The sequence below is a fragment of the Ammospiza nelsoni genome, chromosome 9, assembly GCF_027579445.1.
Source record: "Ammospiza nelsoni isolate bAmmNel1 chromosome 9, bAmmNel1.pri, whole genome shotgun sequence".
In the NCBI taxonomy this organism is placed as follows: Eukaryota; Metazoa; Chordata; class Aves; order Passeriformes; family Passerellidae; genus Ammospiza; species Ammospiza nelsoni.
Genome location: NC_080641.1, coordinates 21,954,456 through 21,972,584, shown reverse-complemented (window position 1 = coordinate 21,972,584; position 18,129 = coordinate 21,954,456). Strand labels below are relative to the sequence as shown.

Here is an 18,129-nt window from a genome sequence, read left to right as displayed (position 1 = left end):
GCATCTTTTACTAATTATTCTGAAGGTTTACTGTCACCTCCACTAAAGTTAATTATGGTTATATTTTTCAGAATTACAGTTGCTTTATTTGGTCTTTATGCCATGAGTCAATTTGTAAATTTTTTGTTGGTTTAAATTTGGTGGCTGGACCCCAGGGTTAGTTGGTTGGTGAATGTTAGGATGGTTTTTGTCACAGGAATTAAAGATGTACTGCTGACTGGGAACTCAGCTCTGCAAGCTGATAGTGCAGCTAATTTAAGCCATGTATTCAGAACCATTCCCTTTTATTAGTGCATTAGATCAACTAGGCAGGAAAGTTATTCAATACCCACCTTTGACAAACTACAGGATCTGACTCGACTGGATCAATGTACGGCTTGAGGATATCAGCAAGTGTTTTATCATCAGGCACCCTTTCAGCAAAGATAAAAATCAAGCATGTGAGACATCCTTCATCATGTACACAAATATCTATTGTGAGTCACCTGTATATTGGCATGCTACAGTGGCACAGCTGAGTAGTTCATGGGAGGATCATAAGTGTGGATCAATACTGCACAGATATGGGCAGCTTTATCTCAGTTTCAGCACTGGGATTTCACAGGCACGTATGAGGAGTAAACAGATGCATATCTCCAGTTTCTAACTCTGCAAAAGAAACATGCTGTTCCTGCAGCCCTAGGAGCAGGCAACACATAATTCTCATCTCCCTTCAGGCTAGGAAAATAGGAGAAACATTTGTCAATAAAAGCTTCTTTATTTTTTGCCTTTTCAAAATGTGTTTGTGGACCTTCCTACAAAGCAAGCAATGCAACCATTTCACCCTGTATGAAGGTTGGTTCCAGAGTGCAGGTGAGGGTGGCAAATTGTGCTGAACATCTGCTCCATGAGAAGAGAGTATGTCAGGTGTAGAGGCACTACTATTATGAATATACAAACTCTCTATTTACATAGAGAAAAGGACTAACAAACATTATGCCTGATTTGGAATGTCTGCTAGCTTTCACAGAGAAAAGGACTACACAACTTTCAATATTTTTTAGATTGAAATGCTCCTTTATTTAAGACTAAAATCAATACCTGAGTTTACCCTGTATAACAGAACTCGGTAAGAACTGATTAAAATATTTTGCAGTTCAACTTCAGCAGATTAATTGAAACTTCATAAAAATATTTTTTAAAGCTCTGTACCCTTTTAAAGTGTATTCAGCATGACAGTGAGGAAATATGAGCTTCAAATGCCAGTAGAACTTGTTCTCCCTGAAAACAAAAGGAAATGCATATTCTTAGTCTTAGTTGGTAACAACAATTTTTTTTCTTTGATAAAGCTTGGTAACCTACAGCATAGGTTCAGAAGAAAATACACAGTTAAGATTTTGAATGGCTTTAAAGAGTATAAAGGGCATGCAGAGAAGCTGAGATGTCCTTTGAAAGATGTAATGCTCCCACATCCTGCTAAATTTCAAATCCTCATGGAATGAAAATCTCTTCCTTACAAATACATTAAGATATCACCAATTAACTGATCAACAGTATTTCACATTTTAAAAGTGAGTCCAGCTGCCCTTTAATTTCAGAAAAGGAAACTGCTTTTTGGCATATCACCCAGGACAGATTACCAAACCTGTGCAACAATAACAGCCAGAGTCCCAGGTGAGGCTGGGTCCTACAGAACACAGGGGGCTCAACCTCTTCCAGCAATGATGGCCTCAATAGAAAATGTGCCATGGCCAGGGAAGGAAGCTGCCTTCTGGCATAACATGGATAAGAGAAGTTAGAAAGAACAAACATTTTACAGAAAGATTGTAAAACTTCTGGTAGAGACAAAGTGATGTCACATTCCTTTCTTCTGTATTGTCAGTTGCTATTTTTAAGACCATCTTCCCTCTCCAGCTAGCATAAGTAATACTGAGAACAGAAGCTACTGAAGCATAGCTCAAGAGCAGTATCATTTTAGGCAGTATTTCTAGAGAATTTTGCTACATCAGGCAGTCTCTATTTGCCTTTTTGCTCACTTGCAGAAAGTCTGCAGAAACTTGTCTGAAAGAATTCCATAAGAGAAAGCTTAGGGAAAAAGATTCCCTAATCTAAAAGGTAGGTACCTGGCCTTTTGCTCTGGTTCTGAAATTCACACTCATGACAAACAGTAAAGATTTAGAAATTGGAGCACAAACACCTGTGAGGCACAGGCATATCTAATGGTGTCTTTTTTTTAACTACTTCTTAAAACATTATTATGATGAATCATTGCATCCAGGATAATCACCTTCAGTTATGCAAAGATTCTGGTCTACAATAAAAAGCAAACACAGTGTTGTTCCAACATGTTGATTAATTTGTTTATCAGGCAAATGAAACATTATCCAGCAGGTTCTAGCTGGCTGCAGAGAGAAGTGTATGTGCATCCACTAGCAAAACAGTAAATTTAGCTGCTAAAATCAATCAACTCTGATATCAATTTTTAAATGCAAGCCCTTTTTATAAAGTGAGCTTATCAAATAAGTAATTCTCTTACCTAGTTGTTTCTAGGAGAAAAGTGAGCTTTACAACTGAACTACACTTTCTGGAGTATAAGTAAATTCAGATGTATTAATATTTACCAAAATAAGAGCAAGCAGGAACCCCCAGCTCCAATAAAGTAATAATTAGAATAAAACAAATTGATGAAGTCCAGGTACCCAAAACAATATGTGCCTCAGCAGAGTTGTGCAGCACGCCTTGTGATTCCTCCCTTCTTTCTGCTCATGTTTGTTAGAGAACGAGAATGTGGAAGTAGAGAACATCAGGTCTGGAAGAGGTAAGAAGACTGTACAGCCAGAGTTGGAGGGTAATACAGAAAACATTATTAATCATATAGCATATATATAACCAGAAGGTGACATAGTATTGGGGCCCATGAATTTTATGCTCTTTTGCATATTGGTATGACAGTCTTAAATTGCCAAACTGCAAAATGTTTTGAAATAACTCAAAACCATTGAGTGGAATTTTGGGAGTTTTTTACAAGGTAAGTAAAACAAGGTTTTGCAATTCTTATCTTGACAGCTGAAGGAAGCACCAACGTTACCATACACACAGAGCAAACTGGAATATCCCTAAAGTTATGTAACCACTTCAGTTCCCTTGAGATTAACAAGCTTGTGACTCCTCTCAAACATGTTACTATCTGCCATTTAACATGGAATGGTGTTATTTCAAAGCACTTTCCCAGGGAGACTAGTAAGTTAGTAAGCTTTAGACACAGAAATAGGGTCACCAACATTAGCTGAAAGAAATGATTATGATGGGCATACATCAAAATGTTTCTAAGGACTGTTCAGATGAGGGTTTTGTTCTATGTTATTAACTAACATGAGTCTTGGTAGCATGTTTTCATTTAACTCACCATCTTCCACAATTTTTTCAAACAGGCCATGTTCATCTATTCTAAGCGACCCTTTCTGTGACAATTTGATCTTTAAATCAAGACAGCCAAAGCATGAGAGAGACAAACCATGACACAGCTCACAGAAACATGTATGTATGGGACTGTCTCTAACACAGGCACTTGAGAAAGAAATACTCCAAAAAGAACTTCTAGCTCTCTGCTACCTGTTGCTAGGAACCCTTTACATGAATCTGTAAATGGCTGTCACACAGCACATCCTCATTCACATGCAAGGCTGATTCTCTGTGGGCTCACTGAGGCAGACTCAGCTCATCACTGCAGCTGGAAAATCAGCTTAGAGGGCTCTTCTCAGACTTCCGCCCTCCCTCCCCCTTCCAGGCATAATCCTGCCTATGGAATAGGGCACAGAAAGTGCTGTGAATCAGGGAAGCTGAAGTTTAAAAAGCTCATTTCTCATAAAAAAATTCCACTTTGATAAAACAGAAATGTTGATTTTTTTTCTCAGCAAACTGGCAATTAATGTCTTAGCCTCTCTTCAAAGCACTCTTTGGAAGAACCTGGAAGTAAATGGCAAGCAGAAAGAGGTAAGACAGTTTAAGAACAGGATAGAAGCAGGAAGAAAAAAAGAAGCTTGGAACAGGAATAGCCTCATTCTCTTCACTATATAATGAAGTCTTGAAAAACAATCTGCTGGGTGCCTGTTATTGACGTGAAGCCTCCCTCACCATCACTGATGTGTGCCCAGAGAACTTGATGTCAGCTGTAGATGCTATCAAGGCTGCTTCACAACAAGTTCTGATCAAAGTTAGATATCCTGGCTTCAGATCTCACTGACTTCATTTTCCATTATGGCTCACTGGGGCAGCACTTCCTTCAAATACAACAGACATGTAGTATGCTCATTTTCTAAATGAAAATGCCCAATTGAGTAAGGAATCTGCATTTGAGTAACAGCTCACTCCATGAAGCATTCCATGCCACTCTGCTGCCATGGAGTGCCCCTCCAACAGTGCCCTGGTTTTCTGGACACCAAGGCACTGACTTTAGAATTACCAAAGATCTGGGTGAAGCACAGGCACATCAGTGATGTCAGTACAAGCAGCATCATAGCCCATCCCTGCCCTGCTTGGTTCATCTTGTAGTTTGGCTACTTCAGAAGCATGGAAATGGATCAGAGGGAAAAGGGGAGCCAAGCACCTCTCTCCCTGCATGAGATGTAGGTGCAAAATACATTCAGAACTGCACAGGCTGTTTCACAACTACAGTTTTACAAAAAGTGACAATCTATCTTTCATTTCTCCTAAAACTTCCTTTGTCATCAACTGTAGTTCCCCCAGAACTACATATAGATGATTTAAAAAATTTTCACAGCAACAATGGAAACATTTTTACTTCTGATGTTACAAAGACAGCAGCAGTATATACAAGGGGGCTGTCTCCTCCAGCTGGCTCTCAGAACAACTGCAAACATTTGCACCACCTTTACAGTTACAGCAGTACCTAAGAAGATGCTCAAAAAACTGTGTAGACAGTACAGCTGCTGGGAATTAAAGGACTGATCTAAAAAGGATTCTGGACTTGAACATACTTGTTAAGTGCCTTGGCAGATTTCTAGAAGTGTCTAATACCTGTGCATTTCTTTAAAAATATATTAATATATCTCATAAAGCTTAATTTTCTTATCTAGGCTTCCTCTGAGCATTTCCTCTCAGTTTTGTCTAGAATGCAGTAGAACTGTTTTAAACATGTTTAGAAGGTGTTTTGAAATGTGTGTTTATATATATGCAAACTAAAATATTGACAAAAATTCCAAATTCATTACATCTTAAGATATCAACAGCAGTTCTGGCTCTACAGAAGTATTTCACTGGCAGCCTGTCAAAGACAATGATTCACTGATGATTCTGTTTCAGTTTAGCAACTAGTATTCTTAAAATATTAGTATACAGGATATCTTACGTCAAAGAGCAAATACTGCAGTATTTCCCGTCTCTTTCATTTTGAATTCATTAAAGTGATTAAAAGGACATGAAGTTTGATGACAGACCAGTTATCCTTCCATCTGACAACACCCAATACTCTGTCAGAATGAACTGAAGTTTAACTGAAGTACTGGGCATTCAGCTCGTATAGGTTTGGATAATACTGACTTCCTTTAGCAACTTAATTTTCTTCTTCATGGGTCCAAGAAGGCAAGCAAACCTGTGTACTGAGTAACAACTAAATTCAAGTCTAACAGCTCCAGCAGTGTTATATTAAGTCAAAAATTATATTATATTAAGCTCAGAAAACTCCTTGCTATATTCTCAAAATCAACACTTCAAATAATAATTGTAATTATCTCTACCTAGCTAAGGATTAGAGCTGACATTTTAGAACTTCCAGGTGTACCTCAAAGTGTAACAATAATGATCTTTTAAATTATGTTAGTCCCAAATCTCCACGCTGTATTTTTTTCTCACAATTACATTGAAGAGGTGAGTTAATGTAAGACCTTCCTCCTCCTTCGCCTCCCACATATACCCCTCTGACCAAATGCTCCCAGGCTGCAGGCATGCCTGCTACAAGAGAGGTCTGTAGACCTCTGGCCCCTCTTGGTGGGGAGGAGAGGCAAAAAGGATTTGGTCTGGGAGATCTATGCTGTGGAGTGTGGAGGAAGCTGGCTGGAGATGCCTATGACAGTGCAAGCAGCAGGAAGGGCTGGAGTAGGGCAGCACAAGCTGCAGAGCTCAGGGAACTGCACTGCCCCATTTCAGTGTCTCACTACATCACCTCCTGCCAGGGAACAGGAGCCATGGCCTTGCAAGCTCATTCCCCTCTTCCTGTTTGACCTGCTGCCTGGAGCTTCCCAGTTGGTGCTCCTGTCCTTGGTTTCAGCCTGGCCTCACCTTTCACCCTTCTCCCTGAGGCCCCCTATCCCAGCAATTCACCCCATCAGCTCCACGGAAGAATGTATCCAGTGGGCAACTCTCAGCTGCATTGAAAATAAGAGCACCACAGGAAATGTAGCATGAAGCAGCACTTTGAAAATAATTTATGAATGAGAAGTCAGATGCACCATGAGTTCCCACTCTGGACTCAGACACTACTTTCTAATGACCCTCCATTACCTAGATATTCAACACATCAGTCTAACCCATGTGTTGCCCAGCATTGGCACGTATGCTTCCACAACATGGGATTTAGCAAACAAACTCATGGAATCCAGGAAGTGAAGAGTCTGGCTAACACTTCAAAACAACACAGATGTGTCCTCCAGTGCTGGCACAGGCAGGGGATGACACAAGAATACATCTTGTACTTCCTAGCTCTGGACTGCTCTCACTCCTGCCTTGTACTGCCCAAGAGCTTGGCTCGCAGGGAGAGTGTCAGGAGGACATGGGAGAAGCTGTTCTCAGTTTTCCACGCACACATGCTGAGCAGCTTCCAGCCTCCACCCTCTGGAGCAATCTGTCTACAAATCTTCACTGACAAACAGCACGAGAAGGGGAGGAGAGGGACACACCAGACCCTGAGCACTGTCAGGTGCTAAGCTCATATAATGAATATATGACTATTTGCACAGCTTGACCTCATTTCAATGTGATATTCAACAAAATGTTATGAGTGTCATGAAGTCCTGTGACACCCACAGTCTGGGTTTTCTCTAACAGAACTGGTAAAACTTGTAACTTTAAAAGGTTACACTTCTACATCTATTTGATGCCTAACATTTTGCTAAAATCTACAAAACCAAACCTGCCTGTGTTTTTCCCTAGAGCAGCCTCAATGACCCCAGGTGGGTGTGTTGAGCAGTTTCCAGGTGGGTTATTACTGTCAGAGACAGACCTCTGGTGGCCACCCAGAGACCAGCACCGTGGAGTGCACAGCTCCCAGAACAGAGGGGAAACACATCCTGAAAACATAAATGGCCACCAAAACTGAGACCAGGAACAAAACAAGTAAAGGAGCCATCATGGGCATATGAGCCATCAAGGCTGTCACTGCTGTGAGATGCTGAGAAGGCATTTTTATTTGACCCCAGTATACTACTGAGCTGAACTGCAGACCTGATTCCTGTCACAATGAAATACTTTGTAATTTCTTTCATTTTCACCATGAAAATATTCAAAGTATTTTCACTGCGAAAACACTTTAAAATACAATCTCTGTATATTAGAGAAAAACCACAGCATGGATTAAGGAAGAAATATTTAAATTTTCCTTAGCCTTCTTCCTGAATTTGTATCTGTCTGCACTTGTCTTTCTAAGCTGTGCTGTATCAAACATTTCCCTTCCCCAGCACAGCAGCTCCCATCACAGAATGCAACTTGGCTACTGAAGCACCTCTTCAGATTTAAGTCAGCCTTTTCACAGAAAGGGATTTGTGCAAGCTTTCTACATCAATCAATCCTCTATCACAAAACCTCCAAAGAAGCATTTTCTTTTTCCAGCAAAAAGCCCAAGTGTTAATTAAAAGAAAAAATCACAACAGCACAGATTCTTTGTTCCGTTACCCAGGTGTTAGCATTTTCAAAATAAAGCATGAATCATGTAAGCTGTTAAAGCAAGCTCAAAGAACCTAAAAAAATGAAAACAAAGCATGAAATATTCAACAGCTTTTGCAAAACAAGGTGCAGCTAACAGATTTCAAAGCAAGCATATTGGTGTGAAGTCAAATTCTCATCATTATATGCTCATTACATACTGCTGACTGTAACCAGCTGAAGACTCACATGGAATTGAAGGTGGTAGAATTTTCTCTTCTTTTTGTGAATCCAACAGGCAGTGTTTTTAGCTCAATATTACACCCTCGAGCTTTGTTCCTCAAGAAGTATAACTGGAAAAAAAAACCATAAAACAATTTGAATATATAAACCCTTGAAAATTAAATGATAAAAAGCTGACAGGAATTATGAGAATATTATAGAAAAGGCCATATTTAATGAAATACTCTAAATTTTTTAAAAAAATCCCAAATGAAAAAAATTAACTCTGCCTAGAAACTCTCTGAAACATTTCTGTAAGTTTCTTTACTATTAAAAAAGAACATGTCCTCCTCATAGCAGAAGTTCTTCAGCATACCATGAAAGCCACAGTGGGTGTAATACCACCTCAAGGATGCTTTCTGGGTTACAAACCTGCTGGCACAATGGACACACAAGCACCATCCCAGCCACTGCCAAATTCTGATTTGAAGGCACCACTAATGGCATCGTCCCATTAACGTGCCCAGTACCACACCCGTGCAGCATTTCCCCACCTTCAGCACACATTTCCAGGACATCACAGTGCTCAATACACACACAAAGAGAATATGACTCCAGCCAGAGAGGAAGCTGGACTCTTCTGAATTTATTCTGCCATCAATGTGAGTCCTGAGTGTAGGGCTATATTTCAAGGTATCTTCAAAAGACTAGAAAACAAAAGGGCCTTGATGCCTTTTTGTGATTTAATGAGTCAAAATATTTTGGAGTAGAGTTGGTTGGGCTTTTTTGGGTTTTGTTTTTTTGTTCATTGTTTTTAGTTGCTGAAAGTGCTTCAGCAAAAACCTCTTCTCCCTTAGAAGGCTATCTTTTATGTCACTCTTGCTTAGACTCAGTCTTTGAAGAGCTCTAGCTGTCTTCATTTGGTATATATAGGGAACCACATAACAATTTTTAGGCAATTATTAAATCCATTGTTTACCTGGAAAGTGTGTACTTAAAAATTCAAAAGTTGTGGAGATGTAAGGAAGCAAAAATTCAGACTTTCTTAACACACATCTATCATCTAACAGCAACAGTGGTCACACATAAATTTTAAAAAATGTCAGTGATCTTTTCTTCCAAGCAACTGGATGTAGGCATCAATACCATTGCTGCATAAACCTAGAGACTTCTTTTGATTTCTGGCTCTAAAATTCAGGGTCATTCATACCTTCATAAGAGAGGTACCAGCTCTGGAATCTGGACTGGGACTACCTCAGTGGGAATTCAAAGGCAGCCAACCCTAATTCCAACAGAGCAAAAGGAGAATCAAAAACTCACAAGTCTTTTTGTTGCTGGACTATGCATGATACAATGTCGAGCAGCAGCATCAGCTGTCCTTCCCACATCTTCCAGGAAACGATAATCTGAAGGTTAAATGGAACAAAAAAAATGTAGTGCCAGCCTAGTAAAACCAGGGAGTTTTAGAACACACACAATATGTTCTTACCACTCAGAAGGTTCAAGTCAGTAAATTCATTTACAGAGACAAACGCTGTTTTATTCCTGATTCCGTTACAGCTCAGTGCAAGCTTATGTTTCTTTACACACAACAGGCTGAAATGACAAAAAAAAAGGAATTAACATGTTCAGCACATGAATGCGGAAATAATCAAAACTATTTAGTTGAGATAACAGATACCTGCACGAATATTTCATGCATCGTGGACATCTGTACTTGGCTTCTTCTTTGCTACAGGTTTCACACCTGAAAGAAGTAAAAAGCACTTCTCAATAAGGGAGCATTTTTGCACCTTACTGGGCTATGGAAGTGCCTGCTCAAAAGCCAGGCACTAGGCCATCCATCAGCATTTTCATGAACAGCTATTTTAAGTGCACCTTGAAAGGAGAGAAAGAAAATACAAATATCCTGGATTAGGAAAGGTGGCAGACAAAACAACACAAGCCATGGGGAGTATCCCCAAACACACGCATTACAACACTGTAGATAATTGAAAGAAAAAAACCCACATGGTAACTGAAGAGCTGGAAACATAGCAAGCCTTTATCAGCCTTTATGCTTTGTGGCCTGTGCTTTTTCTCCTTCTGCATCACCTATAGTGTGCACTATACCAGGCTGGCTTGTAATACTCCCAGCTTTAGGCACACGGAAAATAAGTCTCATTGATTCACACTAAACCCTGAACAATTCATCCCATTTTTTCACTGGAAAAAAAAAAGCATGACAACACGGTCAGCCAAACAACTTCTGGCCGTCAGCAGGGCAAATTCCAAAGTCAGGGAACCTTTCAGGCACAATATGTGAGATTTATCAATTTAACTAATAATCAGTGAAAAATGTTATTCCTCTACAAATATGACCATATGTTTTTAACTAGGCTAGCAAAACAGCTGCTTCTCCCACTCTTAAGAAAAAGGTCTCTGTATCATCACTCTTATTTTAAATCTGACAAGCAGAAAAGAGAAATGACAGTGAAGTTTTCGAGAATATACAAACGCACCATTTTCAACTCCTAGGGGATAAATGCCAGCCCTAACCCACTTCTCTTCCTCTCCCCACCACGTGCTCGCTGTTTGCTGCTAGCGAGGGCCTGAAGGACATGCCCAGCAATACCACCGCCTGACGAGCTCTGTGAATTAGCAGCCCAAAGCCATTCTAAGAACCGGGAAAAAGGGTTTCAAACACTGCAAACCAGAAACGGGGAGTTATTCTGAACAGGAATTCCCCTTTCCCGCTCTGCGGGATCCCAGCGGTACCCGCTGCCCACACCGCTCCGGCGAGGCTCTGCCCCGGGCGGCGGCAGCGCGCAGCTCGCTCGGGCCTCACCCGCGCGGGGCTACAGGGCACACCCGCCGAGCCCCGCGGAAGGCGCTCCCGAAGCCCGTGCGGCCGCTGCCGCCGCCGTGCCGTACCTGTGCAGGGACATCTTCCCGCCGCCCGCCGCCCGTCCGGGCACGACCCGGTGCCGGTCCTGCTCCGCCATGGCCGCGCCGCGGGGCCTCACGGGGCAGGCGCGGCCTCTGCAGCGCCGCCTGGCGGCCGCGAGCCCCAGCGCAGCCGCACGGGGCGGGCCCGGAGCCGGACCCGCCGCGCCGGGGCCTGCGGGGCTCGGGGACCCTCGGGGCTCCAGGACCGATGTTCCAGCCAGGGAGGCTTCCCAGAGCCCAGAGGAGCTTCCCGAGCCGCGCTGTGCGCCGCACACCAGCACGGTGACCAGCCAGGTGACACCGGGCTCACTCCTCACCTGTCCGTGTCCTGCCGTCTGCGTGGGATGTGCATTTCTGCCTCAGCTGCGGAAATGCACATCCGAGCAGCGTTGTAAGACTTTAAACTCCTTGCTTTTAAAAGAGATATTTTCTGAAATTAAGAACTTCCAAAAATAGGGCAATGAGATGAATAAAATATCAATGAAGCAGACGTTTTCTTAAAAATTATAATCTTGGAAAATACCCCCAACATTTGCCAAAACATCACCTCCAAAGCCAAACTCAGAGCAAATGTCAAATCAGGATGTCAGTGTATTGATCTTGAAAATACAAAAAGTGAGACATTTTCTTATCCTTCTGTAATCGTGCTTTGTTTTATCAGATTTTTGTCAAAGTGGTCAAAAATGATGCTTTGATACAAAGTGTAAGATGGGATGTGCACGTACGTTACTTTATAAAAGTGAACATTGTCCCTCTGTCAGTATTCTGTGGCACACATCATATGCATTTCCCCTTGGGAAGGGAAACACTGCCACCTAAGGAAAGTGCCCTTCTAGAGGATTTTCATCATTTCTAAGAATGACTATACAATATGAAACAGAATAGTAAAAGACAAAGAAATAGTTTGGAAGCTTATTTTATTATACTTTGGTGGTGTGGTTTACTGCAGATGAAGACAAGTTGTTTGAACACTCCCAGGCTCCTCAAATACAGTCTGGTATCACCTTGCCGTGTACTGCTGAGCACACTTTGAATTGATAATAGATAGAGGCATATCAATATAAAGAGTGCTTTTTCTAATGGTAAAACTGTTCTTTTTTACAAAGAAAAAAAAAAACCCAAACAACTTCACGGAACATTTTAGGCTTAATTTTAAAAGCCCAAAATGATCTAATAAATTTTCCAAAAAAAAAAAGGAATTTCTAAGAGGATGAAATGCTGATTATAATTTAACAGTAGCCATTCAGAAGACACACTGTAGTAGATCTTTTCAGAAGTTACAAAATATATACAGAATATATCATCTTAAGATGGCTTTGGCATTAGCAATGTTAACTGAATACAGAATTTAAAAGTCAAAACCACTTTAGGTAGTTCTTTTTACAACAATTTTCACAATGGCTGTAACAGAAACTGTTCTGACTATATGCATCATATACAATATGCTGTCTTATACACCATTTCCAAAATAGTACACAAAAATATTTTAAACAAGAAATCCACATAAATAATGTTTTCAGTTATGTGAAGTATGTGACCAACGGTTTACAATAAGTACCTTCACAACAGAAACATATCCTGATGTAACCAGCACATACAGTCTGAAAGATAAAATGGGACTCAATCTCTGCTAAGGCCACAAGCACCCTGTGTTATGAAGAGCACCAAGGCAACGTGGACAGGAAACACAAAGAGGTAGTGTGCCATCTGTTCAGATGTGTGTGTCCACCAAGGACTGGAATAAAGCAATGGTTAAGAAAAGAAGACATTGTACTGTGGCATGATTCACTTTTCATACAAAAGCTATTGCACATTTAGGAGCACTAGCAGGTATTGCTCCTCAGTATCACACGTCTCCAGCTTTCCTCAGGATGGTTTTTGTGCAGTGCTGTTAAAAAGCTTGCTAAGAACACTTGATGTCCTGAAAAACTCCATGTTCAGATACTCCATTCCAGAAAATTATGCAAGAAAGCACCAATAAATTTATTTTTAAATACTTTAAAGAAAATTGCTTTAGTATTTTCTTTCTTTTACTTTTCCAATGTAATTTCTCCTTAGGAGGAAGTCTTTTTCTTCCTGAGGTTCTTGAACCAACAACATTTGAAATTATTCTTCAGTTTCCTAGTAATTTTGCCTGCAATGGATCATTACTTTTGTATTCAATCTGTGCAGCAACTCCATGCTGATGCAACAAGAAACCTAGGACAGAAATCTTACAGGAAGCATACGGAGCCACTTTCTATGAAGTGCTGCTGGCCTGGTTTGCGGTGAGGAAGTGCATTAACTTGAACAACTGGAAGCTGATTCGTGTCCTGAGTGTGAAAAAAGAACTGAGTCTTATGCCAGCTGCCATCTTCAATCTGGAACACACAGGAGAAGCATATCAGAGTCATATAAAAGGTGAGCTTCAAAACACAAATGAAAATTGTGCTTACAGAGTGAAAGAGAAGTAGTGCACAGAACATTTACTCTCTCAGCAGTTTCTAAAGGAACTGTGTAATTTAACAAATGCCATTTTTGAAGCCTGAATTTTTATTTTGAGGGTAACCATTTCTAAATTTTCCTGGAGAACCTCCCTATTTCTTTGCTGATGTCTCTGCAGTGTCTTTGTACACACTCAAGATACATGAGACACAATGCAAACAGCAAGTATAGACACCCTGTATCACTGCAATTGCTTTTACCCTTGAAGAGATGATGAATTCAGTATCTAAAGGCTGGCATATGCAGAGCTATGTAAAGAAGCAAGTTTTAATGGATGTGAATCTAAATAATTATTTATTTGCAGAAGGTTAGTAATGTCTAAACAGTACCTCTGCCTCCCTTTGATAATGTGATGCTGAAAGGTATTTACCATGCATTCATCCAGAAGCACTTTAGGTTCCAGGAGAGTATTTGCTTTGAATATTTGACCATTCCATCCTTTAAAGGTAACTGATGTCTTCTGGCCCCCTGCTGCAGTCAGTCCCCACATGGGTGTGTTCAGACAATGGACTGTGATGCTGTGGGTTGCTTCTGAGCTCAGTAAATGAAGGAAGTTCATCTGCACTTTTCCAACACCAAACTCCAGCTGAATTCCGAGAGAAAAGCATTGTTAGGCTTACAGCTGGGCTGTGCTGAGTGGCTCAGCAGCACAAAGTGCCATGGACATGGCAGGGTGGTGTTCAGGCACAGGAGCATGTACACATGTTTATATACACTGGGGCCAATGCCAAAGAGCACCATCTGCATTCCTCAGGGAGATGTTAGGCCCTATTACAGGCATTACTATAAACAGAAGCTTTCATAGGATATTTTCAAAGCTTAAATATAAACATTTGCTGATGCTTACAACACTGCTGAAACACAGTTGGTCAGAAAACAGTATTTTTAAATAAGGAAACTGAAGCAAATGTTTTTGTGATTCAAACAAAGATATCAGCAGCAGTGTTTTAACTGAAGCCACATCACTCTGCTGTTTAGTCTTCTTAGACTACAGGTTCTGGCAATACTGATAGTCCATTACAAATGCAAAAGTTCATAAGTATACTTTGATTTTAGACAGAAAATATAGTAACTCATTATACAAGAAGAATTTCTCCAAGACTATTCCATATTCAGTGATCTTCCAAATGTAGGAATGTGTACATGAACTTCACAGTATTTCTAAAGCTCTTCAATGACTACACTGTATATACGGAACTTCACAAACATACATTTTCTATTCCCAAGATACAAGAACTACATGTAAAGAGGTGCATGAACTAATGCTGTACAGAAAACTGGTCCCTCCCTAATGGCATTTAAAAGTTCCTAAGTGTTGGAAAGCAGTAATAACTTTCATTCTTTTTATTGTAACAACCTCAGCATCTCGACACTTAGGTGTCCTAAGTGATGAGATACCAATGTAGCTTAGAAGTATTCCGGGCTTATTTTTATGCCTTGTAAAAGAAAGTATAAAGCAAAACAAAATAATTCTATCAGCATGGATAGATTCTCACACAGTGAGAATTACTAACATATATAGTCTCCAGAAAATCTGTAACTTCTGTAGCAGAATAAATAAAGTCCTTCCACAAAGATGCACAATAAATCCCCCCCTGAAATCTAATCTTTTTAATGAGTTAAATAAGTAAGCATGCATTTGTTTAGAGTTCCAGCACAGGCACAGTGTCTGTAGAACAATGCATACCTTTGTCACAGACAGTGGTGTTAAACATGTCTGACCACCCGCAGTGAAGTTGCAGAAAACTTCAATGGCATCAGAAGGACATCCAATATTTGGGTCAATCCAGTATTTTCCTATTAGGATATAATTCCAGACAGAAAATAAAACCAAAATATAATTACTACTAATTTGCTAAAATATTAATACTTCCTGGCAAAGATTACATATATTATCACTATACCTTCACAAGGAAATGAAAGGAACATGAAAATGTTTTCACTATTAAAATTATGCTAATAACAGATACTGAGAAAAACTACCATAATAAACCACTTCTGACTACAATTACACTGACAGCTTTAAATAGGAGGGGTTTTTAATTTGAAATATTGATTCAGGAACTTGTGAGATACAATGACTGGCAGTGTATCTGACAGTGATAATGTATGGTATGCAATTTTTTCATTAAGAATCTAGAATCTTGCAAGATTAGCTATACATATTTGGAAAACTTCAAATCACAAAATTGCACTCAATTTCAATTTTCTAGATACATCAGTTTGCTAATAGCTATTATCTGTCTCATATTTATATATTAGATAGCTACATACTTCTACCTTTAAAATTCAGAAATTTTATCTTAAAGCTGAAATAAATCTATTTGTAACAGGCACACCGCAAGAGGACACAATAAAAAAGAAAAAAAGCATTAAATCGATCAGTTCAGAGATTGAATGCAGAAAGCAACACTTGGAAGCAGCACCTTTGAAAGGTACCTGAGTGAAAGTGGGCACTTACCATCAGCCACTTTGGGTTCACAGTGGAGCAGATCCCTGCAGATGCGTGCTGGGTTATCCCGTGTGCCAAGAGGGTTCTTGATGCTGTGCAGTAAATTGCTAAGGTAGTGGAGCGTTTTGAATATCTCTGTACTCTGATCTAGCAAAGTTACTTCAGTATTCTGGTATTTCTGCCAAGGGCCATTAGCAAATGCGTTACCACAAAGAAGTGTCACAACAACAGTATATGCACTAAGAGTCAAATGTCAAATGGCCATTGAATAGCCAGCCAGAATCCAAGTGTTTGCATTAATGCAATCAGCCATGTAAAACAACCTAAGGGTAACATATCCCAATAGACAAATTAGGACATTTTATTAAAACTGTCAGAATGGTGACGTTAAGGCAGGTTTAGGTCATGCAAATTTGTCATTATGATCTAATGACATAAAAATATGGATACAAGGAAAGAAAAGGAAAAATTTGGTGCATTTTTAAAGTAAACTTAGAGGTTTCAAATTTGAAATAGTGAAATTTACTCTTAAGCTTAACCTAAAAAAAAAATGCAAATGTATTTGACTTCACCCACATAAGGGATTTTCATGCAACCAATGCAGCCAGACACCTTTATGTTGATTTTTTTTAATCAAACCCTAAATGCTACTATTGTTATCTGTGTCTGAACAGATAAAGTCCACTATGTGTGATAGTCAGTAAATTTTCACTACTACCAATTATCACAAAAGGTGGAAGTCTTGCTGCTTCTCTTAATTTCAACTCTATCCTGTAAATCCTAGCACGTTTCATTACATTCTGTAGCTTGCTATCCATTATTAATTTAAACCAAGTCTTTGAAAAGAAACCCTGTTATGTCCTCAAAAAAAAATTATAATTGCATTCCCTGTATGATAATGTAAATACATTTAAATATATACCTCCATCTGCAAGGCAGCATTTGACTCAAACAAAGCTTGAACAGCAGCATTGAGATCCACTTGTTTCTAAAAAACAGGTATTTCAGAATATAAAAAGATGAACAAGAACATACAAAAGTGCAGGTGGTAAATTCTTTGAACAGTGGAACAAGGAGTACATTTGAAGAGGATCCTGTTATTTTCCCTTTCAATAAAGCACTGGTTAGGGTAGGTTAGGCTTGTTACAGAATTTACCCTTGGTCCTGGTGGTCCAGGTGGTCCCTGGAAAATGGGAAAAAACACATATTAGGTGCTTCACATCTTTATATAGTACAATCAAAATTGAAAAATACAGGCAGAGTTTTTTATGCACTTACAGGTGGCCCAGGCTGGCCCTGCCATCCCTGAGGGCCCTAGAAGAAATGGATATAGAAAGCAATAGTTACTGGATAAGAAAAACTGGATATAGAAAGCAATAGTTATACATTAGAAGAAATGGATATAGAATGCAATAGTCATACATTAAAGTCTCTGGTTTTACATTTATGTATTTATTAAATTACAAACATGTCCCAGTGTGTATTAGGAAGAAGGTGTGATATCAGCTGTGATAAAGTTGTGGATTATTAGTTACTATTGTTAAAGTACCTTGCACCATTTACTATATGAATATTCATGTTGGAATTCCTGTGTTGTCTGGTTCCTTGTTTCTCCAATTACTTCTGATATGAAGGGAACATTAAAGGTCATATAAAGTATTAATAGATAATGTGCTATACATTGTGCCCATGTTATATGTATGCTGAGAAGATAAGTACTAGAAGGGGTAAATAATCACAAGAATATTGTAAATAATGTTATAAGTAACTGCAAAAAACTAACTGATCCATTTTAATCCATGAGTATGTGCCAGGCTTTTATCAGTTTAATTTATCAGCAGTGTCAATTTTCAGCCAGAACATGTTATGTTCATTGTTTTACAGTGATATAGCAAACTTCCTCTTTATTCAAAAAGTTATGTCCTTATTTTAGTGTGTAGGATGATTGTGGAAGAGAAGGAACTGCTCTTCCCTAGCTTACAGTGCCTACAGTGCACATAAATCTGTGTTTTAGGCTGCCTTAGGATTGAAAATGGACCTTTCCAATACAATAAACCCATCTGAATAATTCTTTCAAATATTTATTCAACTATTCACATTGAGCTAGAATTTGTTCTGGACATTTATTAATATGCAGTGACAATTGTGTCTCTGCTAGGTTCTTCAAGCTCTACATACTCAAAGCTTCT

The 18,129-nt window shown here is 39.5% G+C and overlaps 2 protein-coding genes across 2 annotated transcripts in view; both read right to left on the bottom strand.

The window, feature by feature from the left end:
• The window catches only part of ZNHIT6 (zinc finger HIT-type containing 6), a 30,339-nt gene extending 19,259 nt beyond the window's left edge, over positions 1–11,080 (bottom strand). Inside the window, exons 1-7 of the mRNA XM_059478213.1 lie at positions 10,990–11,080; positions 9,758–9,823; positions 9,566–9,672; positions 9,397–9,482; positions 8,104–8,207; positions 1,192–1,260; positions 333–413 (exon numbers count right to left, since the gene is read on the bottom strand). Of these exons, the coding sequence (XP_059334196.1) occupies positions 333–413; positions 1,192–1,260; positions 8,104–8,207; positions 9,397–9,482; positions 9,566–9,672; positions 9,758–9,823; positions 10,990–11,060 (584 nt within the window). The 5' untranslated portion in view covers positions 11,061–11,080. The remainder of the gene's footprint in view (positions 1–332; positions 414–1,191; positions 1,261–8,103; positions 8,208–9,396; positions 9,483–9,565; positions 9,673–9,757; positions 9,824–10,989) is intronic.
• An 868-nt stretch (positions 11,081–11,948) lies between these two features.
• COL24A1 (collagen type XXIV alpha 1 chain) overlaps positions 11,949–18,129 on the bottom strand; it is a 119,152-nt gene continuing 112,971 nt past the window's right edge. Inside the window, exons 54-60 of the mRNA XM_059477700.1 lie at positions 17,219–17,254; positions 17,097–17,123; positions 16,863–16,928; positions 15,950–16,118; positions 15,176–15,285; positions 13,859–14,074; positions 11,949–13,364 (exon numbers count right to left, since the gene is read on the bottom strand). Coding sequence (XP_059333683.1) covers positions 13,218–13,364; positions 13,859–14,074; positions 15,176–15,285; positions 15,950–16,118; positions 16,863–16,928; positions 17,097–17,123; positions 17,219–17,254 — 771 coding nt within the window. The 3' untranslated portion in view covers positions 11,949–13,217. The remainder of the gene's footprint in view (positions 13,365–13,858; positions 14,075–15,175; positions 15,286–15,949; positions 16,119–16,862; positions 16,929–17,096; positions 17,124–17,218; positions 17,255–18,129) is intronic.